The sequence below is a fragment of the Apis florea genome, unplaced genomic scaffold, assembly GCF_048593485.1.
Source record: "Apis florea isolate Af1SG1 unplaced genomic scaffold, ASM4859348v1 contig_3036_pilon, whole genome shotgun sequence".
In the NCBI taxonomy this organism is placed as follows: Eukaryota; Metazoa; Arthropoda; class Insecta; order Hymenoptera; family Apidae; genus Apis; species Apis florea.
Window position 1 is genome coordinate 1,263,428 of NW_028256694.1, and position 21,368 is coordinate 1,284,795.

The following is a 21,368-nucleotide window of genomic DNA, read 5'->3' on the forward strand; positions in this document are numbered from 1 at the left end:
TTTACCTTAACGCATCGTTCAAATTTTTTGCACACTTCGTTAGGCTACCGCACACCGCCAATTGGCTAACCGACGATCGCGTGTTTGTTCTTTATCTCCTAATTTAATGGTGTGCCGTCCAATGGGGAGCGCGGCGAGATCTTATTTCGTAACGGACTACAAGTTTCGTCCCATCCTAAATATTATTGCGTCGAAGTAAATATTCGAAACTCTTCTATTTGGTTTCCAAGTTTCTTTTCTTTTCCTTACTGAAAATGTGAAATTCTCGAGAATAATTTTTAATAAACGCGTGACAACGATGATATAAACTATCAAAATAATCGAGCGCGAGAAAATTTTACCCTCAGAACAGAAGAAGAAGCGAATCTTGACAATTCTCTCTCAAGTCTTGTTGTTAATCATCGTCTTACTTTCTAATTAATTATCCTGGTAACAGGTTGTATTAAAATGCTGAATTAAGTACTCTACTGTTGCGTGTATTATCGAGTCGACACTAACTACGTTAATACATTGTTGAAGACGATAGTCGTTTATTTTCGAGAAACGAGGATGTAATTCGTTGTAAAACCGTATAAAATAATAAACCGATAATATAATTCGAGTGTTAACGAGTTTTAAGGTCGGGGATAATTTCCGTTTAATTTCATTTCTTCCCATTCTGAGATACTGAATGTACTCTTTTACAACGAAGCTTGAACAGAATGGCCAAACGTTAAGAAACGTTATTTAAAGTAACTATTTTGGTTCCTAAAATTAATTGATCACTCGAACGAGTAAATATCGGATGCAAAAACGGTAGAAAAATATAAATGGCCTTACAATATCCATTCTCGCTTTTCCAGAACTACGATTTCCTCCTCTTCGAATTTCCAATTCGTCGAATCGCCAATCTTACCCATACCCGAACACGCAATTAGTCCAATCCATTTCGAATCTGTATGTAAATCGCGTCCCAAGGATTCGATTATCAAGCTATCAATACACCATCTTCGATATACATCCTTGCATTGCACACGCAAGTTAAATATCCTAATATATTTCTCGAGCGATTCAAATAATTATCGATTCGTATCGAAGAGTATGCGCGATACGCGATCGATGCGTATCGTATCAAGTATCGATGGTATCATGACAATGCCAAAGATATCAAAATTATTTTATATAACCGGTTTATTGAGGTTAAATTATTTAACGAAGAATACAAAATGTAAGAATTAAAAATCAACTATTGAATCGAATAACTCTGCTAATCATTTCGATTTCACAAAGTTTTCGCTATAATCCAAAATAATCGGATATTTACTAAGAGCTATAAATCCAAGAAGCTCTTCTATTCTCAAGAAATAATAAATTTTTCTCTCGTCGAATTGGAAAAGAAAAATGATAAAAAATAGAATTAGAGAGAAGAATAAAGTTCTTCTGGCAACAACAATAGCATTATCCAATGCAAGCAAACAAGCAAGCAAGCAAGCAGCGAATTCCCTTTGACCCACCCCGGCATTACCTCAAACGTTGACAAACATTGGCAAACGCCGCGACTATTTGCCATCTGCACGCGTTTCGAATCTTTCCCTCTCGTGGTAAATTCGCGTTAACAACGCGTGTACAAATAAAACTCGGATCAACAATATCGAAATAACATCGATCGAAAGAAAACAGCAGCGAAAGAAAAGAAAAAAAAAATAAATAAATCGCAAAAGCTCGCAATCTCTTCTTTCAACCAGCCAGACACGCATCTCGTGTATTCTCGTGTACAACTCGATCTCGCATGCAATAGACAGAGTCACGAGATTTGCTTCAAAGAGATTCCACGATGATGGAGTATAATACGTATGCACGCAGTGTACACGTAGACACAATAGTCGGACGGAAAGTGACGATCTTACCGGCAGCGAGGCAGCAAGGATCGTTGAAGGAGCACGCCTACACCTATACGCGCGTGCAGGTGTGCCCCATGTGTGCACAGGTGTGAAACAGTTGAGGCTACGTGTGCGTTCGGATAGACGCACGGGAGAGCCAGACTATGAGAAACTATATAAGACTCTTTATGTCTATATTTGTGTTATGTGCGTGTATTTATATACGTATCTTTGCATATATATATTTATAATCGCGACAGTGGCTCTGAACCAAGAAACCTTTGTTCTTCGTTATGTTTTATTTCATCGTGTTCAATTTTCAATATGTTATATATCGTAAAAATTGTTACGATAAAAATAATCGCGAAATTAAACAGAAAATCACTTTCTATCTTTAATAAACGAAATTGATCTGAGATAGATCGTGAAGAGATTATATTACACAACCACGAATTATTATTTCGTATACTTTTTTCCTAGTGCATAACGAAGAGCCATCATACGCGACCACGCGAAGAAAAGCCACTGTAACGTAATAAATACATATGTATACACATGCATGCATGTGTGTACCTAGATACATATATATATGTATCTCTCAAAAATGGAAACAGAGAAGATCGAGTATATCACGCTGAATGGCGAAAGCACGACTCGTGAATCGTTAGAGCGGCACTGTCGAGGGGACGAGGAAGCGTCTCGACGCCCATACCTCGAGTCTGCGCCGTCGCGACGTCCCTTTGTTCCCTATGAATCTCCCTCTCTCCCCTTCCGTGGACATATACCGAACGCGCGTATCGTGGCTTCTTTCTCGCTCCACGGTCCTCCCTTTGAGGGATAGATACTCTTAACACGGAATATTGTATAGCATTAGGTGTGCAAATAAGTTCCTTTTTTCCACGATCGTAACTTCTGATCGAATTCGAATTACTTCTAGTTCGTGGCGCCATCTGAAACAGCGTTCTTTTGTTTTTAAGAAAAGTCGTGACGAGCGCTGTAAGAGTTTCCAGTCCAACAATTTCAAACGTACGAGAAGCATCATTCGTTTATTTTTTGCTATTTTAACTTAGGAGATCGGTCGTTGAAACTATCGAAATGGTTTGTGCGGCGTTGGGAGAGAACGTTGTATCTTACGGAACGTGCGAAAAGTCGTATCATAGATTTAAAGCCGGAAATTTTAATTTGGTAGATGACGATCGTTCGGGTGCATCGAGAAAGTTCGATCACGTGAGTTAGAGGAATCGCTCGACGAGAATCCGACCTAAACGCAAGAAGAATTCTATCCGATTGAAACAATTGTGTAATCTTGTACCTGATTTACGTAATAAAATTTTGAATTTGGAAAGAAAAAGGGAAAAGAACTTATTTGCACACCTAATAGTTGCGAAGTTGGCCAGAAACCGGGGAAACGGTAAAGAGACTCGTCGTCGTCGTCGTGCTTCGCCGCCTTCTCTGTTGTAATTTGACGCCCCTTTGTCAACGAAGGCCTACCACGTTCCCGTGGACATGATGGGACTTGAAAAAGTTCTCGTCTCGCGATCTGCAATGCGTGCTTTGAGGGGGATTAAAGCAAAAGGAATATATCTATTTGTAAAATTGTGACAATTTTTCTTAAAAAAGGAAGACAAGCGATGTTCGTAGCGACAAAAGGAAAAGTTGTTTCGAGAAGAATTGAGACTAGAGCAATGAAGGATGAATGAGATCTGTTTGTAGAATCGTAATTTCTACTTGTGTTCATGATAGAAATAGAGTTTGATATGTTTAAAAAGTTTTTGTCTAGTAACTTGAGATGTGGTTTTGTGGATAATGGGAGAGAGAGAGAATAAGTGAAAATATAAATTTGGAATGAGAGCAATAGATGGAGGATTTTTGTTATAAAATTATAATTATTTTTGCGTAAGATAAGTGATTAAGATAATAGAATCTGCTGATGGGCATAAAAAAATTTTTTCCTGCGATATAACAAGTATTTAAAGAATACAAGATGTTTTGTGAATGATGAGAAGGGGAAAGATAGAAGTGGTTTTAAGCTTGGACGAAGAAATATTTATAATTGTTTTCGTGAAAGATAATGTGATTTCTTAATTTTCTCAGAATTTCTATCTTTAATCCTTTTGTTTTATACGATATTTTTTTAAATTACTTGTTGTTTTTCCTTTATATAACTTTCATTATCTAATCTTTCAAGTCGATTTAAAAATGATCCAATCATGGGATCATAAGTGTTGCGTGCAATATTCATACGTATGCACGAAGGTATATAAATTATTTTTAGATTACAGTTAATTCTAATAATATCCTTGAATCGTAAAAAATTTGAAAAATATTCTAAAACCTGGAAGATTCTCGTTCCATGACAAATGTTATTCAATAATAGAAGATGTGTAATAAAAATATAGTTTCTTGAATGGATTCAATGTGTTATTCTTTTAGATTTTTGGATTCTTGGATTTGATATCCAAAATTATATCTATAATTTGTAATATATGAATCTGAATTATCGAATTGAAAGAGAAAATGACGAATAAATTGGATATCTTATATAATATATATATTAATTTTATTATAGAAATTCTTATAGTTCTAATTCAATATTGATATTGTTAATAACAAAAATATATTTGTATTAATAATCGGAATATTATCGACTAGATCATTAATCGGATTGCTAAGATCAACAAATTCTATCAATCTAAACCTAGATAAGTGATCGATTGATGAAACATTAAATGCTTCGTGTGATAAAACACTGAATACTATTCATTCAAGTATCAAGAAATCCGACATATACTAAACTGTGCTCATACCTAATTAAACTTAAAACGTTAGTAAAAATATAACACAAATATAAAAAATAAAATAAAATACAATCAGACTTATAAATATTATTCTCATAATATACCCATAATCGTAGAATCCATTATTAAATCATCATCCATCATTCACTATCCATCCATCCATCATATTCCAACTATTCCGTTATTTTCTCTTCCCCTTCCCCACACCATGGACCTTTTTCTTTCTCAAATAAGAAAAATCTTATCCCCAACAACTTCTCGAACTCGCGACGATAATATCCGTACAATCCAACCCAACCTTTCCCTCTTTCCTTTCCCTCGATCCAATAAAATCTCCATTCTCGCGACGCGGCATTGTGCAACAGAATATCATCCCAGTTTGCTCTCAGTATCGTGTGTCACTCGCGCGAAGAAAAGAAGCGGGGTAAAACGATGGCTCGGCATCTCTCCTCGCTCGAGCGATTCCCGCGGGAGCAATCGCGCAAATATTTACGCGGGCTCGTGTACACGTCGGCTTTAACCCTTTTATTCGAGCGCACGGTTCCACCATTGGCCGGCCTTCGCTCGAGCACCGGCTTGCGACGCAAAATTGAAGTTTTAACCGAGGGAGATGGCGAGGGTTGATTCGGCTCGGTTTTAAAAAAAAAAATACATTTTCCAGGAAGCTTTCCTTTTTTTTTTTTCACAATTCTAGAATGGACGGCTGGAGAATATTAACTCTTTGCACATTTATATTTAAGAAGGTTACAAAATCGAGATAACAAAAGTCCCTAGAATGTAATTCTACGTATAATAATAAAATGTAGGATGGCGACATAAAAGTGCAAAAGAGCTATCGAGAGATTACTAATCAGTACGTATCGTAAAAGTACAAATTGTTGGTAAGGAAGGCGTAATTGGTAATAAACATTGAATCCTTGTATGTACACTCAGTAGTAGATATTGCTTAGTGATAAATACGGTGACTAAATTAATTTGGAATATAGAAACAATGGTGCAGTTGTTGCTCGAAGTAAGTACAATCGCGTGTAATATGTGAAATGCTTTAATTGGCTTCGCTGGATAAACAGTGGTTATTAACATATATATATATATATATATAAATGGCTCTTGCAATAATGATGATTATTCTGAATTAATTAATTCAAATTAAACGTATGTATTAAACGATTTATAACGTATTGAAACAAAACGTATAACAATTTTCAACGAGATGGAAAATATATATTTTCCATTTTCTAAAAGAAAAATGCCATTTCGTGTAATATAATTTGTATAATTCTGTGTTGAATAATTATTGATCGTGGAAGAAGAGATTAAAGAGAATTTGCAATTAGAAAAAGAACAATAAAACATTGTTCGTTCGCGAATGTTGAAAGAAACTTGCCGAAAAAAAATCATGTCACCAACAACGAGTTCATTCGCCAACCTGTTGCCAATCGCACGACTACTCCACTCCATTCCCCCACTCTTGCACAAATTAACTCTCGAGCCGTACACACACACACCCTACCGTACAATCTATCTATATATATATAATCATCACAATTCGCGTGGCTATGATACAAATTATGTTACAGTTATACGTATTCGAAGGGAGAAATTTAATCGGATTATCGCGGGCGACGCCTTCCGATCCGTTTTCATTCGCCAACTGACCCGCAAACGCAGCCGTGTTTCAAAAGGAAATAGAAATTCCGAGCTACAAAGGCTTCGTAGGAGAGCTTCGTTGTTCGCGATGGCGTTTATAGTAATAAACGAAGGAGAAAAGGAGAGGAGGAGGAGGAGGAGGGAAAACGGAGGGGAACGGATCGAGAAAGGATCGGGAAAGAAAAGGAAAAAGGGGGAAAGAAAAAAAGGTCGGCGACCCCGTGGACTCGCGTGGCCAAAGGCATTTAAAACGCGCGCGTAATTACGCGAGCCGGCGGAGGGTGCGCGCTTCGCTTTTCTCACGACCCCACTCCCCTTCCCCCGCCGGACCGGCCTAGCACCGAGCGACGAATCAGAAAGGCGGACGCGACGCGCTCTTCGTTTCGATTGTACGCTCACTGCACACAGGGTGGCATGGAATTTATAGAACTGTATATAATTTTGACGAAGGGTGGCACAATTCGTGTTGCATCACGTTTTTTTACGTAATTTCATTAAATTTCGTCTTTAAATTGAAGCGAATAAGAAGTGAATCGAATGCTCGTAACACGTATGTTGTTGAATGAAATTTTTACATGCAAAGGTTTTCTTTTGAGGTTAAACGAAGCTTTGGAGAGAAAAGAAATTTTCTTTTATTTCTGTTTAAGACGAGGATTAATGGGAATAATTAAATTTAGATTTTGAAATTTGTAATATCGTATCATATTACATAAATATCAGCATTTATCCATACTTATTATAAACATTGTACTTCGCAACAATACTATATATTTATTATACGATATTTTAATCAAGACACGTATCTTGCATGTTTTTTCATGAAACGACGCTTTTATCTAACGATCTATTTTTACATAATATAATAGAGAATAAGAAAGTGGCCAAACCACTAATCAGAAAAATCTACAATTAATAATTCTTCTGCGTTTCAATCGAGTTTCTTTTTTCTTTTCTTTGGGCGAAATTTAATTTAACCGAGGAATCTGATTCGAACTGATATTCAAAAAATATTACCTAAAGAACCGTTTCGAATGAACGTATTGCAAAATTTTCGCTCACCCTGTATTCGCGTGCATGCATACATATATGAAAATCGACTTATGTAACTGGTACCGCAACCCTTTGTAAACTTCTTTCTTTCAAAGATTCGTGCTCAACCCCTTAGGGGTTGGTTTCGGTACAAGAATAATTCAAGTTGGGTGAGGTGAGGCGAGGTTATTCGCAACGATTGGTTCGTTCGTATTGGGGATGTTGCGGTGTGTTGCTGCCCAAATGTATAGGGCGTTTTATTTGGAGAAAATTGTATGCGGAGCGGTCGAAGATGTAGATAAACGCGTGCGCAACGTATACGTTAAATAACGCTCGTACAACTCTCTGTAGAGTCTGTTGAAAGGTTCGCGCTCGTTGTTGAACGTTCTTAAAGATTCTGAAGCCTGATACTTATGGACAATTTTATATAAATTGTAGAAATAATAAAATTGTAAAATTGAGAATTATTCATCCACACGATATTGAACGAGTTATCATCGGATTTATTTTAAAATAAAAGTTAAATATAAATAGAAAGTTCATAAAGAGATATAAGATATATATTCGACCTCTTAAAAATCGAACTACACTCTTCCAGATGTATCCACTTACAGATTAAAAAAAGATTCCTTTTATCCTACATCGATCCAAAAGAAATGGAACACTTCGAGGACACTGAGAGATGCGATATTCATGCGACTAATTTTATTTCTAAATAATAACATCTCGTTTCCATTCCAAATTCTAAAATCGAAAAACGTATCGACGAGGTAAAACGTTTTAATAAGAATTTTCAAGGGTTGGAAAAAAATTTCCCTGGTGGTGGACAAAGTGGGGCCAGGAGTATTACGATGTTAGTAAGACAATGGGATGCGGGTTAATGACCGCTGGCGTACAATTACGTGTTTTATGGGAGTAAAGTAAACCTAGGAAGACTTACTTATCAGTTCTCTCCCGAGAGGGAAGACAGTTTGCTGTTCGAATTCTCCTTTCCGTTCGAATTAACCTTTAGAACAGCCGGGATAATGGGATATCACCTCGGCCAATAGATTTATCCCAAAAATTCTAATTTTATAATTGTCCATTGACCACGGATCTTTCCTACTCATAGTTATAGAGATTTACATTTATCTCTCGTAGATAAAAATCGCGTACAATAAAAACAATAATATTATCACCGAAATTAAGCGAAAGTGTGCTGATTAATGATATTTCAGAAAGAAAAATAATAAATTCTTCATCCCAACTTCGATTTCGAAAAATTCTCTAACGTTTCAACATCCATGCGCGTTGTATTCTGTATACGATTCAATTGGATCCGTTTTCGGTCACTGAATTTTTGCGAATTCCTTTCACTGTTCAATATTAATCGCAACGTATTTTACAATATTTTTAGATCGTATATTTTAAATTTTAACTCTTTGCATTCGTATGTCGTCGTATAGTTCTACATTTTATTATCACACATATATTTATATTAGTAAATATAATTATTCTAGGGATTTTTGTTACCTCGATTGGTAATCTTGTTAAATATAAATACGAGTGCAAATTCATAGTAATTTAACGCGAAACATCGAAACAAAAGTATCATCCTTGTTCCCCTCCCACTGCGTCGATTCCAATTCTGTTTATATTCCAGCTCGAGAGGAGAAAACGTTTTCTACGGGGAAACTTGGATACACGCTTGAGCGGTTACGATGTAAACACGACCCTTTGCATGCTCCTCTTTCTTCGCCCGTCCGATCGTTCGAGACTAATTTTAGAAACAAACGAGCCAACCGAAAATCGAACGGTTTCCACGAATTGTCCCACTCGCGGTGCTCGAATAAAAGGGGACGGTTGGAACAATTTTGCCGTATCAAAGGAATAACGGAAACACGTGAAACTTTTCACGTTTTCGGATGGTTTCATTTTTTTTCTTTTTCTTTTTTTTTTTTTTTCGTGGAACAGTGCGAGTCGAGTGATCGATAAAAGCACAGCCGTGCGCGGCACAATCTCTATCGGATATTTAAAAGCTACTCTATCAGGTAAAAACACAGGTTTATCAGTTTGTTATCTTTACTTTCTCGGCATGTGGATCGATCGATGTAGCTTCAACGTAGCTTCGTATTTATTCGAGGAACATTGTGTGATAAATTTTGAAAATAGAGAAACGATAGAATGTTAGAAAATTAAGTTTTATTATATGCCAAGTGTTTGAAGTAAGTTACAAGGGAAAAAAAGGAATTTATTGAAATTCTTCTTTTACGTTTCTAAACGTTGTAACATTGGAAATTAATTTCTTTTTGAATTTTCCATGGTTTATCGATATTGATGATTTTTGCTAGACGAATTGTATCGTTCTTTAATCTTTTTTAGGAATAGAAGAATTTTAATTTCAATTTTTATTCCTTTCTCTGTGTTTTTAACATATATTGTGATATATTTCCTTGATATTTTTTTCAATTTTTAAGGAGAAATTACAGGAATTTTAAGATAGAAATTCGATTAGAAAGTACGAAAGTTCAGAATTATCTTTATCATCGAAGTTGCGAAATATTCTTGGAAGACCGACATCTTTTTAATTTATATTAATTCATATTTTTATACTTGGATAAGATATAATCGAAAATCTGATCTCTCGATGCTATAAAAGTTACTTTAAACGTTCAATAATTAATTTCATTTTTAAATTATCAAACTTCCAACATCTCCAAAATTTCCAATTACACAATCAATTACGCTTCTCGATTGATTTAAAGTCGTTCTTTGATTCAAATTTATATTAATGAATACAACGAAACAGCTACAAAAAAAGAAAGACTCGCGACGATGAAAAGAATTCGTTTCCAAACCAACCTTCGTCCAAAGAATCTAAATAAATAATTTATTTTTATTAATATCTTTACTGTTTTAGAAAAAAATTCTGAAAATTTCGATTACTCGTTAATTCATCCAAAATTAAATCTCTTCAAAATGAGCATTTATTTTTATCTAAGGAAAAAATGTAATTGTACATCGAACTATGGGAATACTTCGATGAACGTTTCACATAATTTTTTGCCAGATTTCGTTAAAATAATAAAAAAAAAATCCGGAGATAAAAGATCCAATCTTTGCACAGCTCGAAAAAAAACTACGATGGAGAGTTCAGAGTTAAATCAAATATTTGAATGTTTTTTTCGATAAAAAATAAAGATCTCTAGAAAATTCAACAATTTTATCGCCCTTCGATCAATTCGTCTACATAGAAAAAAAATCGATTCCTTCCAATATCAAATATTGATATTTTTGCAAAAAAGATGTACGATGTATCTATTTAAAATTCTATTTCACCAAATAAAAGAACATATATTCATTATATTTATTCGTTATTCATAACAACTGATTAAAACAATGTAGACGCAATATTATTTATAAAATTTCTAGAAGAACAACATTTAATAAAAAATCTCTGAATTAATTAAACGCAAGATCCATCCAAAACTAGCGACTGGTTTCATCATAAATCTAGTATTAAATTCAATAAACTAGAATCGATACGAAATTGGATCGAGAGAACGTTCATTCCTTCTCCTCCTCATCTCTTCTCTCTCTCCTTTTTTTTTTTTTTTGCTTTTTTCCTTCGATATCACGTTTCCATAAAAAAAAAAAAAAAAAAAAAAAAGAAAGAAAAAAAAAGAAAAACACACGCACAGCAGTGGGAATAACCTGGCAGCGAGCACAGAGGTTGAAGAAAAATGAAAAATTCATGAAGAGGAAGGCTTTTAAAACGCGGAGACACAGTCGGTAATGGCGGTGGAGTGGGAGGCGTGGGAGGAGAAAGGGGAAAGAGGAGGAAGAAACGGAAGAAGCACTCCGGGGTTTGAAAAAAATCCGAAGTTCTCTTTGCAGTGGTCCACCAGGAGGAGGAACGAACTATTTTTATCCTCCTTTCGAAGCCCTCTCCTGCTCCTTCTCACGAAAGAAAACGAAACGGAGAGAGAAAGAGATAGAAGGAGGAAACGAGATAGGTAGACGATGTTCGAACGCAACGAGAATTACTTCTGACGTCGTTTCTAATTAATTTCGAAACGATTGGAACAACGCGTGCACGTCGAGGCGAGGCCTTTTCGAGATCTTCGAGGCGAAGAAAGGGAGAAAAGGATCGTTCAATTCCTTGGAACGTTTGCGATTTTCCACCGCCCCTTTCTTCTCTCGTTTCTCCTTTTTAACATACCTCGTTGTTTAACGAGAAAAAACAAAATGTTTGTTTATTTCGTATTTTAAATGTATGTTTGTAGCCACATTTGTGATTATTGCATTATTGCAATATTACACTTGTGTGATTTTTATATATAACGTGAGACGCGGTGATCCATCAATAAAAATACGACCCATAATTGATGCGCTCTTTCTCACGATCGTTTTATCCGAGATGTGCGCATCGACGAAAGTTTTATGTTGTTCAAATTATAATAATAATATTTATTATATAAATATAATAATATTTTTAATAATATTTTAAAACTTAAAATATTGACGAATAAATGGTGTATATTGAAATGAAAAAATGTTTGAATTTATTTTGGTGGTGGACAAAGTAATAGTAATTGAACTGTGTACTATGTTATAATGCGTTGGCACATCGCCAACGAGATCCATATTGCGTGAAAAAAGTGTTCAGTCGGTTTCCAGCGATCGCTACTGCGAGTTCCAACTGTCGTTCACGCGAAGAGCGTTTAGCAGTCGAAGTCTATATCGTTGCTTCGTGCGATATTTAATTCCAATAACTTGTTCTCACCGTCTATTATTTTTATTTTTCGCTTTCTCTTATTACGTCTCTATTTTCCTTCTTTTACAAAAAAAAAAAAAAAAAAAATTCTTCGACACCTACAAAACATCGAGACATCGAAATTCTCATTAAAATTACAATTCTTTTTTCTCCAAATTATACCAAGGATTCTCTTAACACACGAATTTCTTCAGTTAGAATTGCAGCATCGAAATCACCTCTCGAGTTATCGCATCGAACCGAGTCGATGAGAGTCGCGGTTGGAACGCAAAGGGTTAAACGGTCATCGAGGATAAAGGGGGATGAGGCGAAATTTTGGGAAGAAATACAGTCGAGCAGATTATGCTCATGAATGTTTATCGCGAATTTTTGCGATTAAAACAATCGAGGTTAACATAGAATTATTTGGCGAACGTCATAATGCGTATTTCGGATATTTTATGTGTTTTTGCACGTTCAAATTTTACATAAATGCAAACGAGTATCCATTAAACGAAAGTTTGGTAACGAGTTATTTTGAATATCGATTTTGATAAAACGAAGTGGACAAAATTCGTTCGTGAAATTTTTCCATGTTGCAGTTACTTTTTTTTTTTTACGAGATCTTGATTATTGTTAGTAGTTCGAATTTCACGATTACGTGAAGTTCGTGTGAAACGACAGTTTTAACGAGTTCCTAGAAAGAAAACATTTCACAATCTAAAATCTTCTTCTAAAAAACGAATTAATGATTGTACGATGGTAAAATTTGTTATTCACGCGACAATAATATCGAGTCGAAAAATAAAGAAACAATATTTTTTTACGTACTAAAAAAAATATCCACCTTTCATTTTTAAAAAAACTTTTATCTCGAAAATGCGAAGTTAAAAAATTCGAATACCGAATAGACAGTAAAAATAACGGTATCAAATATTTGATAAAAATTAACGTGTTCGATACGAAATTTTTATTTTTAATTTTAATCCAATCGTTTCTTTGTTTAATAAAAATTTAATACTCAACCGATGAAAAAGAAGTCGATCGATTAAATCGAAGTAATGTGCGAAAATCCAGTAAACAAAACATTTTATAAAATGAATTTCTACTCTAATATAATCACGTCTCTCGTCGAGCAATTGTCGATTATTATCATTTACTTAAACATTTACTTCTAACATCTAATAAGACAAGCTTCTCTACACACTCCTTCAACAAGAGAATGCATGATAAAGATGAAATGAACCGAAATTTTCCGCTTAAAAGAATCGGGAAATGGAGGCTAGAATTCGAGAGGAAAGAGAAAAACGAGAAACCGAAAACCGTATTTTTCCTCGTGTATCGGCCGAGGAAAGAGGTTTTACGATTCCAAGAATCGTTAGAAGAGGTGTCCTACCTACACAAGTTTCGACACGCCATCTGGAGGGAACGTGTGGTTGCGTATCTTCGATGGCTCGATTCGTCCCCGCAGAACGGTTCGAAGTGATTGCCGTTTCGCACGGTCGACAACTTACACGCGTCCAACAGATGTGTTCTTGCCCCAGAGACAAACGGGGGATTGTTCGTCATCGGGTTTTTGGACCATTGGGCCGCTCGCTTCCTCGAAATTTTTTCCAAGGATTTCCGAGGGTTTCGTTTTTCGTTCTAAGCTTCTTGAAACTTTCGCCTCTCGTTTCGAACGAAATTTAACGCAGGGATTTGTTTGAGATTCGATATCGAGAGCGAATGCAACGACGAGAGAGGCAAATGATTGCTTTTTTCGAATGGAAATAAATTTTTTTTGTCAAACGAGTTAAGAATGGAAAAAAAAAAGATGGTTCGAAGGTTTGGAGTTTAATTAATTGGAAAGGATTTTAAAATTTCGACAAAAATCACGACACGCAAGTTTTATCGATTATTATAGAATTTATCATTATTTTCAGTTAAACGGTAGAATTAATTCGTTTAAATTTTAAAACATTTTGTATATAATTCTTTATTGCTCCTAGTTTTTTTCATTTTTTAATTAACTTTTGGATTTATTCGATCATTTTAAAATTTTGTTAATAATATTCCGAGGCTGGATTCGAAAATTTGATTCACTGTTAAACAAACTTCAAAGCTAAAGTATTAACTATCATGTATAAATTTTTAAAAATCCCCTAGAAGTTAATTTAATTGAAGAATCAAAATTTTATTTCTATATTTTTTTTTTTTTGATTCTTTATGTAAAACGTATAAAAATTCGAAGACGTGATTTGAATCGGTTTGACAAAAGTTGAACAAGTTATCCAGCAGTGTTGGCACTCGAAAAGTTCCTAGAGATTTAATTTACCTATTCTCAAGTATGGAAGCTTCAAACTCCAATTAAGATTCCAAGACCTTGAGAAGATCTTTCTTGCTCTGTTCTTAATGAACAACTAGGGTAATTTGAACAAAGGATTACCAAAATACTCGAATCGAGAGATCGTTTAAAAATTAAGAAAGAACGAATAAAACTGCAGGGAAAATAAAAACTAGCAGATGGTGACCTATGATATTTAACTGACAAGCAAGTTTGGCAAATGATCGTATAGATAGAAAAAAAAATTCAATTCGAAAATTATACTTTCATGAGTATATTAATTGTAAGGAGACTTTATAACCTGTTTTTCAGGTTTGTTTATCTTGCAAATTATAATTTCCTATAATATTATCTAAATATCTTTGGTTATTTTTTTCTAGTATTATTTTTTTATATTTCTCTGAGAATTTTTTAATTTTTTTGAAAATTTGTACCATGAATTAATTATTTGATTTTTTTTTTTTTTGATTAAACAATTATCAATAATTTTTATCGATTTTTAAAAATTTTTATTACGAATCAATTAAGAATTTATTTTATAATTAATTTTTACAATAATTTCGTCCGATTTTTTTAAGATTTCTCCATTTTTTTTCAAACCTCTAATTCTTGAAATTTTTGTCACATATTAAAAAGATATTGATCCAATTAATTAAAATTATATGCTTAAAATTATCGATTTTAATTTACATATCTATTTTTAAAATTTTCCACATTTTAAATTAAAATTTTTTACTTTTCAATAAAGACGATCTCTCTCCAAGGGATAAAAAGGAACAAAGATAGTTTCACGTGTGACCTTACTGGTCGTGATCGATATGGCATGGTTCCAAAAATGTTGGAAAGTGTGCAGTTGCATCTTTATCAGGGAAAAGGTCGTGAAAACCTTGAGACTTATTCAAGAACTAGAATACATGTTCAATTAATATTTTTTCACAAGTTTATATTTCTTGGCAATCCCACTCTTCCTTCAATTTATCTCCTTACGAAATCTAGATCTAGTTCAATCGTCAACTTTTATTCGATTTTTTTTACAATTATATATCCTACTCTCCAAAAATTTAAATCTATCCTGTTTTCGAAATCCATTTATTTTTCTTAACCTCTTATATATCCTTCCAAACATAAAAAAAAAAAAAAAAAAACAAATTCATGAGAAATTTATCATGAAAGTTATCGTTCACGCCACATCAAATCACAGCCGCACAATTTTCCTTTTCATTTCCCTTTGTAATGACGGAGAGAAATCACAGAGGAGCCAACAACGTGTGACCAACAATCTAGCTCGACTCACATTTCTAACTTTTATATCCAACTCTTCTGTTTAAACGTCGAATTAACGTGCTCTGCTCGAATCGGTTCCATCGATCTAACCTATCTATTATCTAGGGACATTTTGTTCGCAGAAATCAGGCACCGAGGAGAATTTACCGATCGAAGAGAAAGTTTTTCATTTCTGTATAATGTTCTGTATAAAATGAAAGGAAATAAAGAATGAGATTGATAAGGATGAATGGAGAATACGATCCATCCAATCAGTTTATCATAGCAACGAAGAAAAATTTCAATTTTAAAGAGATATAAGAGAAAATGTATTTGTAAGATATAGTGAAAAAAATGATTAGAAATTAAAAGAATAAGAAATAGACGAATATATTATCGTTTTTGGAGCAGGAAGGATTTTTTTATACTGTTTTCTTTTTGTAATGAATACAATATAATAAATTAATTGAAAAAAAAAAAAAATAGATTGAATCTAATTTTCAATATGAGATTATAATAATCTCATATTTCTAATGGACTATTAAGTCAAAGAAATTGTGATATACTTAAAAAATTACCGGGGGATGCAATTCCCTAGTCTCGAAAGAATTAGAACGTATTATGGAACACATTGAAAAAGATGATGAGAGAAAATCGAGGATTAAAATTAAAAGTGCATTTTTTTCAAACGTAAGATCGAAGATTTTAGATTAACGATGAATAGAGACATCTCGTTCTCGACGAATAAGAATTGCAAATTAAGACAATGCGTTAGATTGTGCAATGAAGACGACTCTAAACGAGATGAGAATTAACGAAGGAAAATCATATATAGAAAATTGGTATAGAAAATTCATTGGTGTAAAATATTTTATAATCACATATTTAATATTTTTTGTGTAACAAAAATTCTATGCTCCTTTTGATAAAAATTAAATATTTTTGTATCGAAATATTTATAAACACTTTATCGAAGTATTTATTTTAATTATTAATAATAAAATGTATATAATAATAGTAGATTATTTAAATATATTACTCAATTGATATAAATACAACAAATCTGTATCCGATTATGCGTTTTCGTATTCAAGAAACACGAATGCAGATGATAAATTGAGCCGTGGACACACGAAAAGAGCATGCATTTCAATGCATCGAGATTGAGCTATATTTTCATCTAAAATGGAATTGCATTGAAATATATTTATAAAGAGGGTCAATTTATATCCGATATATCTTCTATCTTGAATAACGTATTCAGTTAACGGAACGAATCCGTCATCTTGTTCCAAAGAAAAAGAAAAAAAAAAAAAAAAATATCATTTAAAAATTTCCTTATAAAAAAGTTCATGCTTCTGAATCGCGCAACTTCCTAATTAACTTCGAACTTTCCAAGTACTAATAAACAGTCTGCCAAGTCAATAACAGTGGCAGCTGTTCGATAGTTCTCGACGATATATCGAACCTTATCGCGATCGAGCTTCGTTTGCGCAGCTGTTACACGTCTGAAAAGAAATAGATACAAAATGGCGAGTCGAATACGAGGAGAGATAAAGATACTCGTGAAAATGGTCAAATTTTAGAATTTCATTGTCTTCTTAAAAAGATTATAGACTCGATTCGAGAAAGAAACGAGTAACATTTCCCCGATATTATAAAATAGACATGGATATCTACTTCGTGATACCCAAATATATTATAAATTACGAAACCTAACCTAAAAAAAAAAAAAAAAAAAAATCCTAGAAACATACGGAGGAATATAACGAAGAATGAACGCCATAAAGGAAACTAACGACCTATAAGACGTTGAAATGGCTGAAATTAGACTAGAAGGGCGATACGAGTCCATCGAGAGTTAGAGACGGATTCGAATAGGGTATCGATTTTAGCCAGAATCGGCCGATACGTGGAAAGAATTGCACGCTTTCGATTGCAATATTGTGCAAGTTACACACCGAGGTTAACCGGTCACACCAAATATATCCACACCTGGTAATTGGCCTGCCACGATTGGAAACTCGGAGAAATTTGACACACATTCGCCACTTGTTTGTACACATATATATATTTTTTTAACACTCCGATCTTTTGACGTGCCCAATGTCAGCCGATACCGATAGCCATCCGTTGAGTTATCGGTTAAAGGGACTCGAGAACTCGAGGTTACGAGTTCGAACTTTATGAAAGGTAGGTTTTATCAATGGTACATCTTGTCAGAGATAATCGATCGATCTGGTAACAGAATGGTGTAAAAATAGACGCGATTGTGCTTTGAAATGTCAAACGTGGTCAAGTTAGAGATCTATAATGGACGAGATTGTTGTGAATTGGAAAGAAAAAAACAAAAAAAAGGAATATAAAAAAATTTTGGCCAGCAATTTTTTGAATCATCAAAAATCTTATTTCTGAAATGTTTAATCGAATGAAATTAATAATAGAAATTATAAATTACGACTCCATTGATCATTATTCTACGTTAAAATCGATGATTAATTAATTTCGTAATGGCAAGTAAATCTAGGAGCACGAATTGTAGTTACATCCGTCTGACTCAACCTGTGGGAACGATTCATTTCTTTCTATTTTGCTCCTTTAGATGGACGATACGGAGCTCAAAGCGTGCTTAACCTTGCGAGTTCACACATCCACACCCGTGGCTTTGTGAGAAATCGTCGGCTCGGTGTGTACCCTCGTATGCACACAACCGTGAACAGGCCATATTTAGGGAACACAAGCATCAGCGAGTTAAATTCGCATCCTTAGGATGGGGATTATCTTGAAAAATTCTATTACTAATTTTTTTGAATTCAAACATTCCGAAAACTTGATACTGATCGATAAACCACTTTTTCGCAAAGAATCTAATATCTGGAAAACTGTAAGAGATCGCCGATTAAGTTATAAGGAAAATTTATAACGGATAATTATCTTTAAAAATTAAAGAAATTTGAAAAAAATTTATAAATCGAAAGATTATAAGATTAATTTGAAATTTGAATCGATTCCCATGGATAAGTTCCACAATTCAAATGGCTCAACTTCCGGCGTGAATGCAGAAATTCCCTTTTATATTCAAATCTAACGAGACCGAGCTAAACCGAAGTATTGAAAACTCAAGAACGAGACAACTTTCACCCTTCTCAAATTTCAATTATCCTGCTCCTTTGCAAGCATAAAAAAATTATTACGCAAATTTTTTTCACTGTATCTAACCTAACCTAGCCTAAGAGATCGTCTCAAAGAACGATGAAATACGATAGTTTCCTACAACCTGAGGACGATCGTATCACGACAGAAAAACTTCGCACGCATATGAAATCGATCTGATAGAGAATCATAGGTGTACAGTTAGTTTTTCCGAATATATTATCGATTGTTCGCCTAATAGTATAATTTTAGATAACGCAGAATGATTTAATCAACTCAATTTAAATACAATATAACATGAGAAAGGTATTATGTTGTGTCGTATATAATCAACGGAAAAGTTAGTTGTAACCTGCATCGAGGTTAATTGTTTCTCTATTAATCGCTGTGATTCGAAAAAACTGATCGTACGATTGTTTTATCGCTTAGATAATTTTTCAAATTATGAATTATTTGAAAAGTGAATATGAAAAAAAGTAAAATTGTAAAATAATATAGTTTAATTTATATTTAATTAGAGTTTACATTAGAATTTTATGATAATTAATTAATGAAATGACGTTAAAAGCTAATTATTCCTGATTGTTATTCACAGCATATATCGTATTAAAATATTTATATTATACGTACAATCTAATTAAAAAACGTATGGATAAACTTAACCTGTGAAATGAATAATATAATAATAACTACTACAATAATACAGAAAATTCGCGAAATAATATTCCGCGAATAAAAATTTGAAATGACGTAATTCGTACTATTATATATAATTATATTATGTCGTTAAATTATATGAAATCAATCAAATGATAAATATTTTTTTAAATATATCTTGTGTTTTTATATTATATTATAATGAAATAATGTTAAAATAAAAATTAATGAATATATTTAAATTAATTTGAGTATCGTATAAAGTTCTACGATATATGTAACGTTATTGTAAATCAATAAAGAATGAATTCTATTATGAACTTTTTATTTGATCAAAACTGGCTAGAAAATTTCATAATCTGTATAATCTCATCCCTGATCAACAAAAGCGATCCATATTGTTTATTTTAACATAAATACAATACAAATACAAAGAAGTAAAATACCAATTAATTAAAAATATTATTAAAAAAAGATTATAAGTTAAGATAAGATTAAGATTATCGTAAATTTATGATTGAATTAATAATCTCGATTATACGATATATATCGATATTACGATTAAGGATATTCCAGTACGAATAATTCTAGTTATATTACACTTTAATTAATAGAAATGAAAATGATATAAATATAATAAAATAAAATAAATGTTATCGAGTATTTCGTATACTTGCATTAGCGAACAACATTTTAACTAAAAATATTAATTAATTTGGAATATCGATAAATATCGCATATCAGAAGTAAAAAATCACTAATCCATTATTTATACGCCACTACGACTCTACGATATGCATATACATTTGTAGGCATGCGAAGACTTTGTCCGTTGAATTATATCACGAAATCTTCATTTATGCCGATGTAACGACGTTAACATTGCCGATGTCAACATTCTTTTTTACAACAGAAACTAAATGTCATTGTGCTGATTGCAATCATACTACATACCGCGATATTTTCACGATTTGAAACAACGCTTTATAGTTCACGTTTCTAATTGCAAGCAAATGCTTTCAATGTATATGTACGATGACTTTAACGATAAATAACTTTATGATATTTATTATTTTAATTAAAATAAATCGAAAGAATTAAAATAAATACCTGTCATCTAGTAGACGTGTTAGATCAGTCATCTCGCGCTCGAACTTGAATTTTGACACCTCGCAAAGCAGGGCGTCACGTTCTCCAATGACCTCCGAAAGTTCACGTTGCAACCTCTCGATTTCTGCATATTGTCGACTGATCAATTGATTTTTCTCTTCAAGGATACTCTCGACATCGGGGTCCAAAAGACCGGCCGGGTCACCGACACTTCCCAGTACCGTACTCATACCGTTTGTTTACTTTCACTGAAGCGCGCACACACGTTTTCGTCCTATCTCGTTCGATACTGGTCTCACGAACGTTTTTCTCGACGAGATCAACGAGATCACAAATGGCACGCGCGTCCACTATCAGCACGCGGCACACATAGAAACGCCCCCAGCCCCATATCAAACACGAATATCACATAGGACGGACACTCTGTCCGTGAAAAATCAGCGAAGAATCATCCACGAAGTAACACCGTTTCATCGCGTACTCGCCATCTTGCATCTATTGCCACCTCTCGGCTCGTGTCAGTCCTGATTCACGATCGTTCCTGTTCCAATTCCATCGAATCGTTTGTCCAGAAATACATAATTGCGCATGCGTGTTTCGTTGGTTCGCTGGAACTGGAGTGGGTTTATTACTACTGTCGTTATCGTAGCGAACTACGCCATCTCGAATTGAAACATTCAAATGATATGCTTTCTTTTTCGATTTTTATTTTCTCAATAAATCGAATCATTTGATTTAAATTTTATATATTATTTCTTTTACACTTTATATCAATTTATGAATTATCTAGT

At 33.6% G+C, this 21,368-nt stretch overlaps 1 protein-coding gene and 1 long non-coding RNA gene across 4 annotated transcripts in view; one reads left to right on the forward strand and one right to left on the reverse strand.

Annotated features, from left to right (window-relative positions):
* Positions 1–21,125, reverse strand: part of siz (Brefeldin-resistant Arf-GEF family protein schizo) — a 77,190-nt gene extending 56,065 nt beyond the window's left edge. For 2 of the 3 annotated variants that reach the window (XM_012494091.3, XM_012494088.3), the window contains exon 1: positions 20,578–21,125. In XM_012494091.3, the coding sequence (XP_012349545.1) occupies positions 20,578–20,807 (230 nt within the window). In that variant the 5' untranslated portion in view covers positions 20,808–21,125. The remainder of the gene's footprint in view (positions 1–20,577) is intronic. The other variant, XM_012494089.3, reaches the window with a different exon arrangement.
* Positions 17,172–18,117, forward strand: LOC147657646 (uncharacterized). The gene is made up of 2 exons (XR_015292070.1): positions 17,172–17,850; positions 17,906–18,117. It is a non-coding gene; the product is annotated as an uncharacterized LOC147657646 (long non-coding RNA).
* Positions 21,126–21,368: the final 243 nt, after the last annotated feature.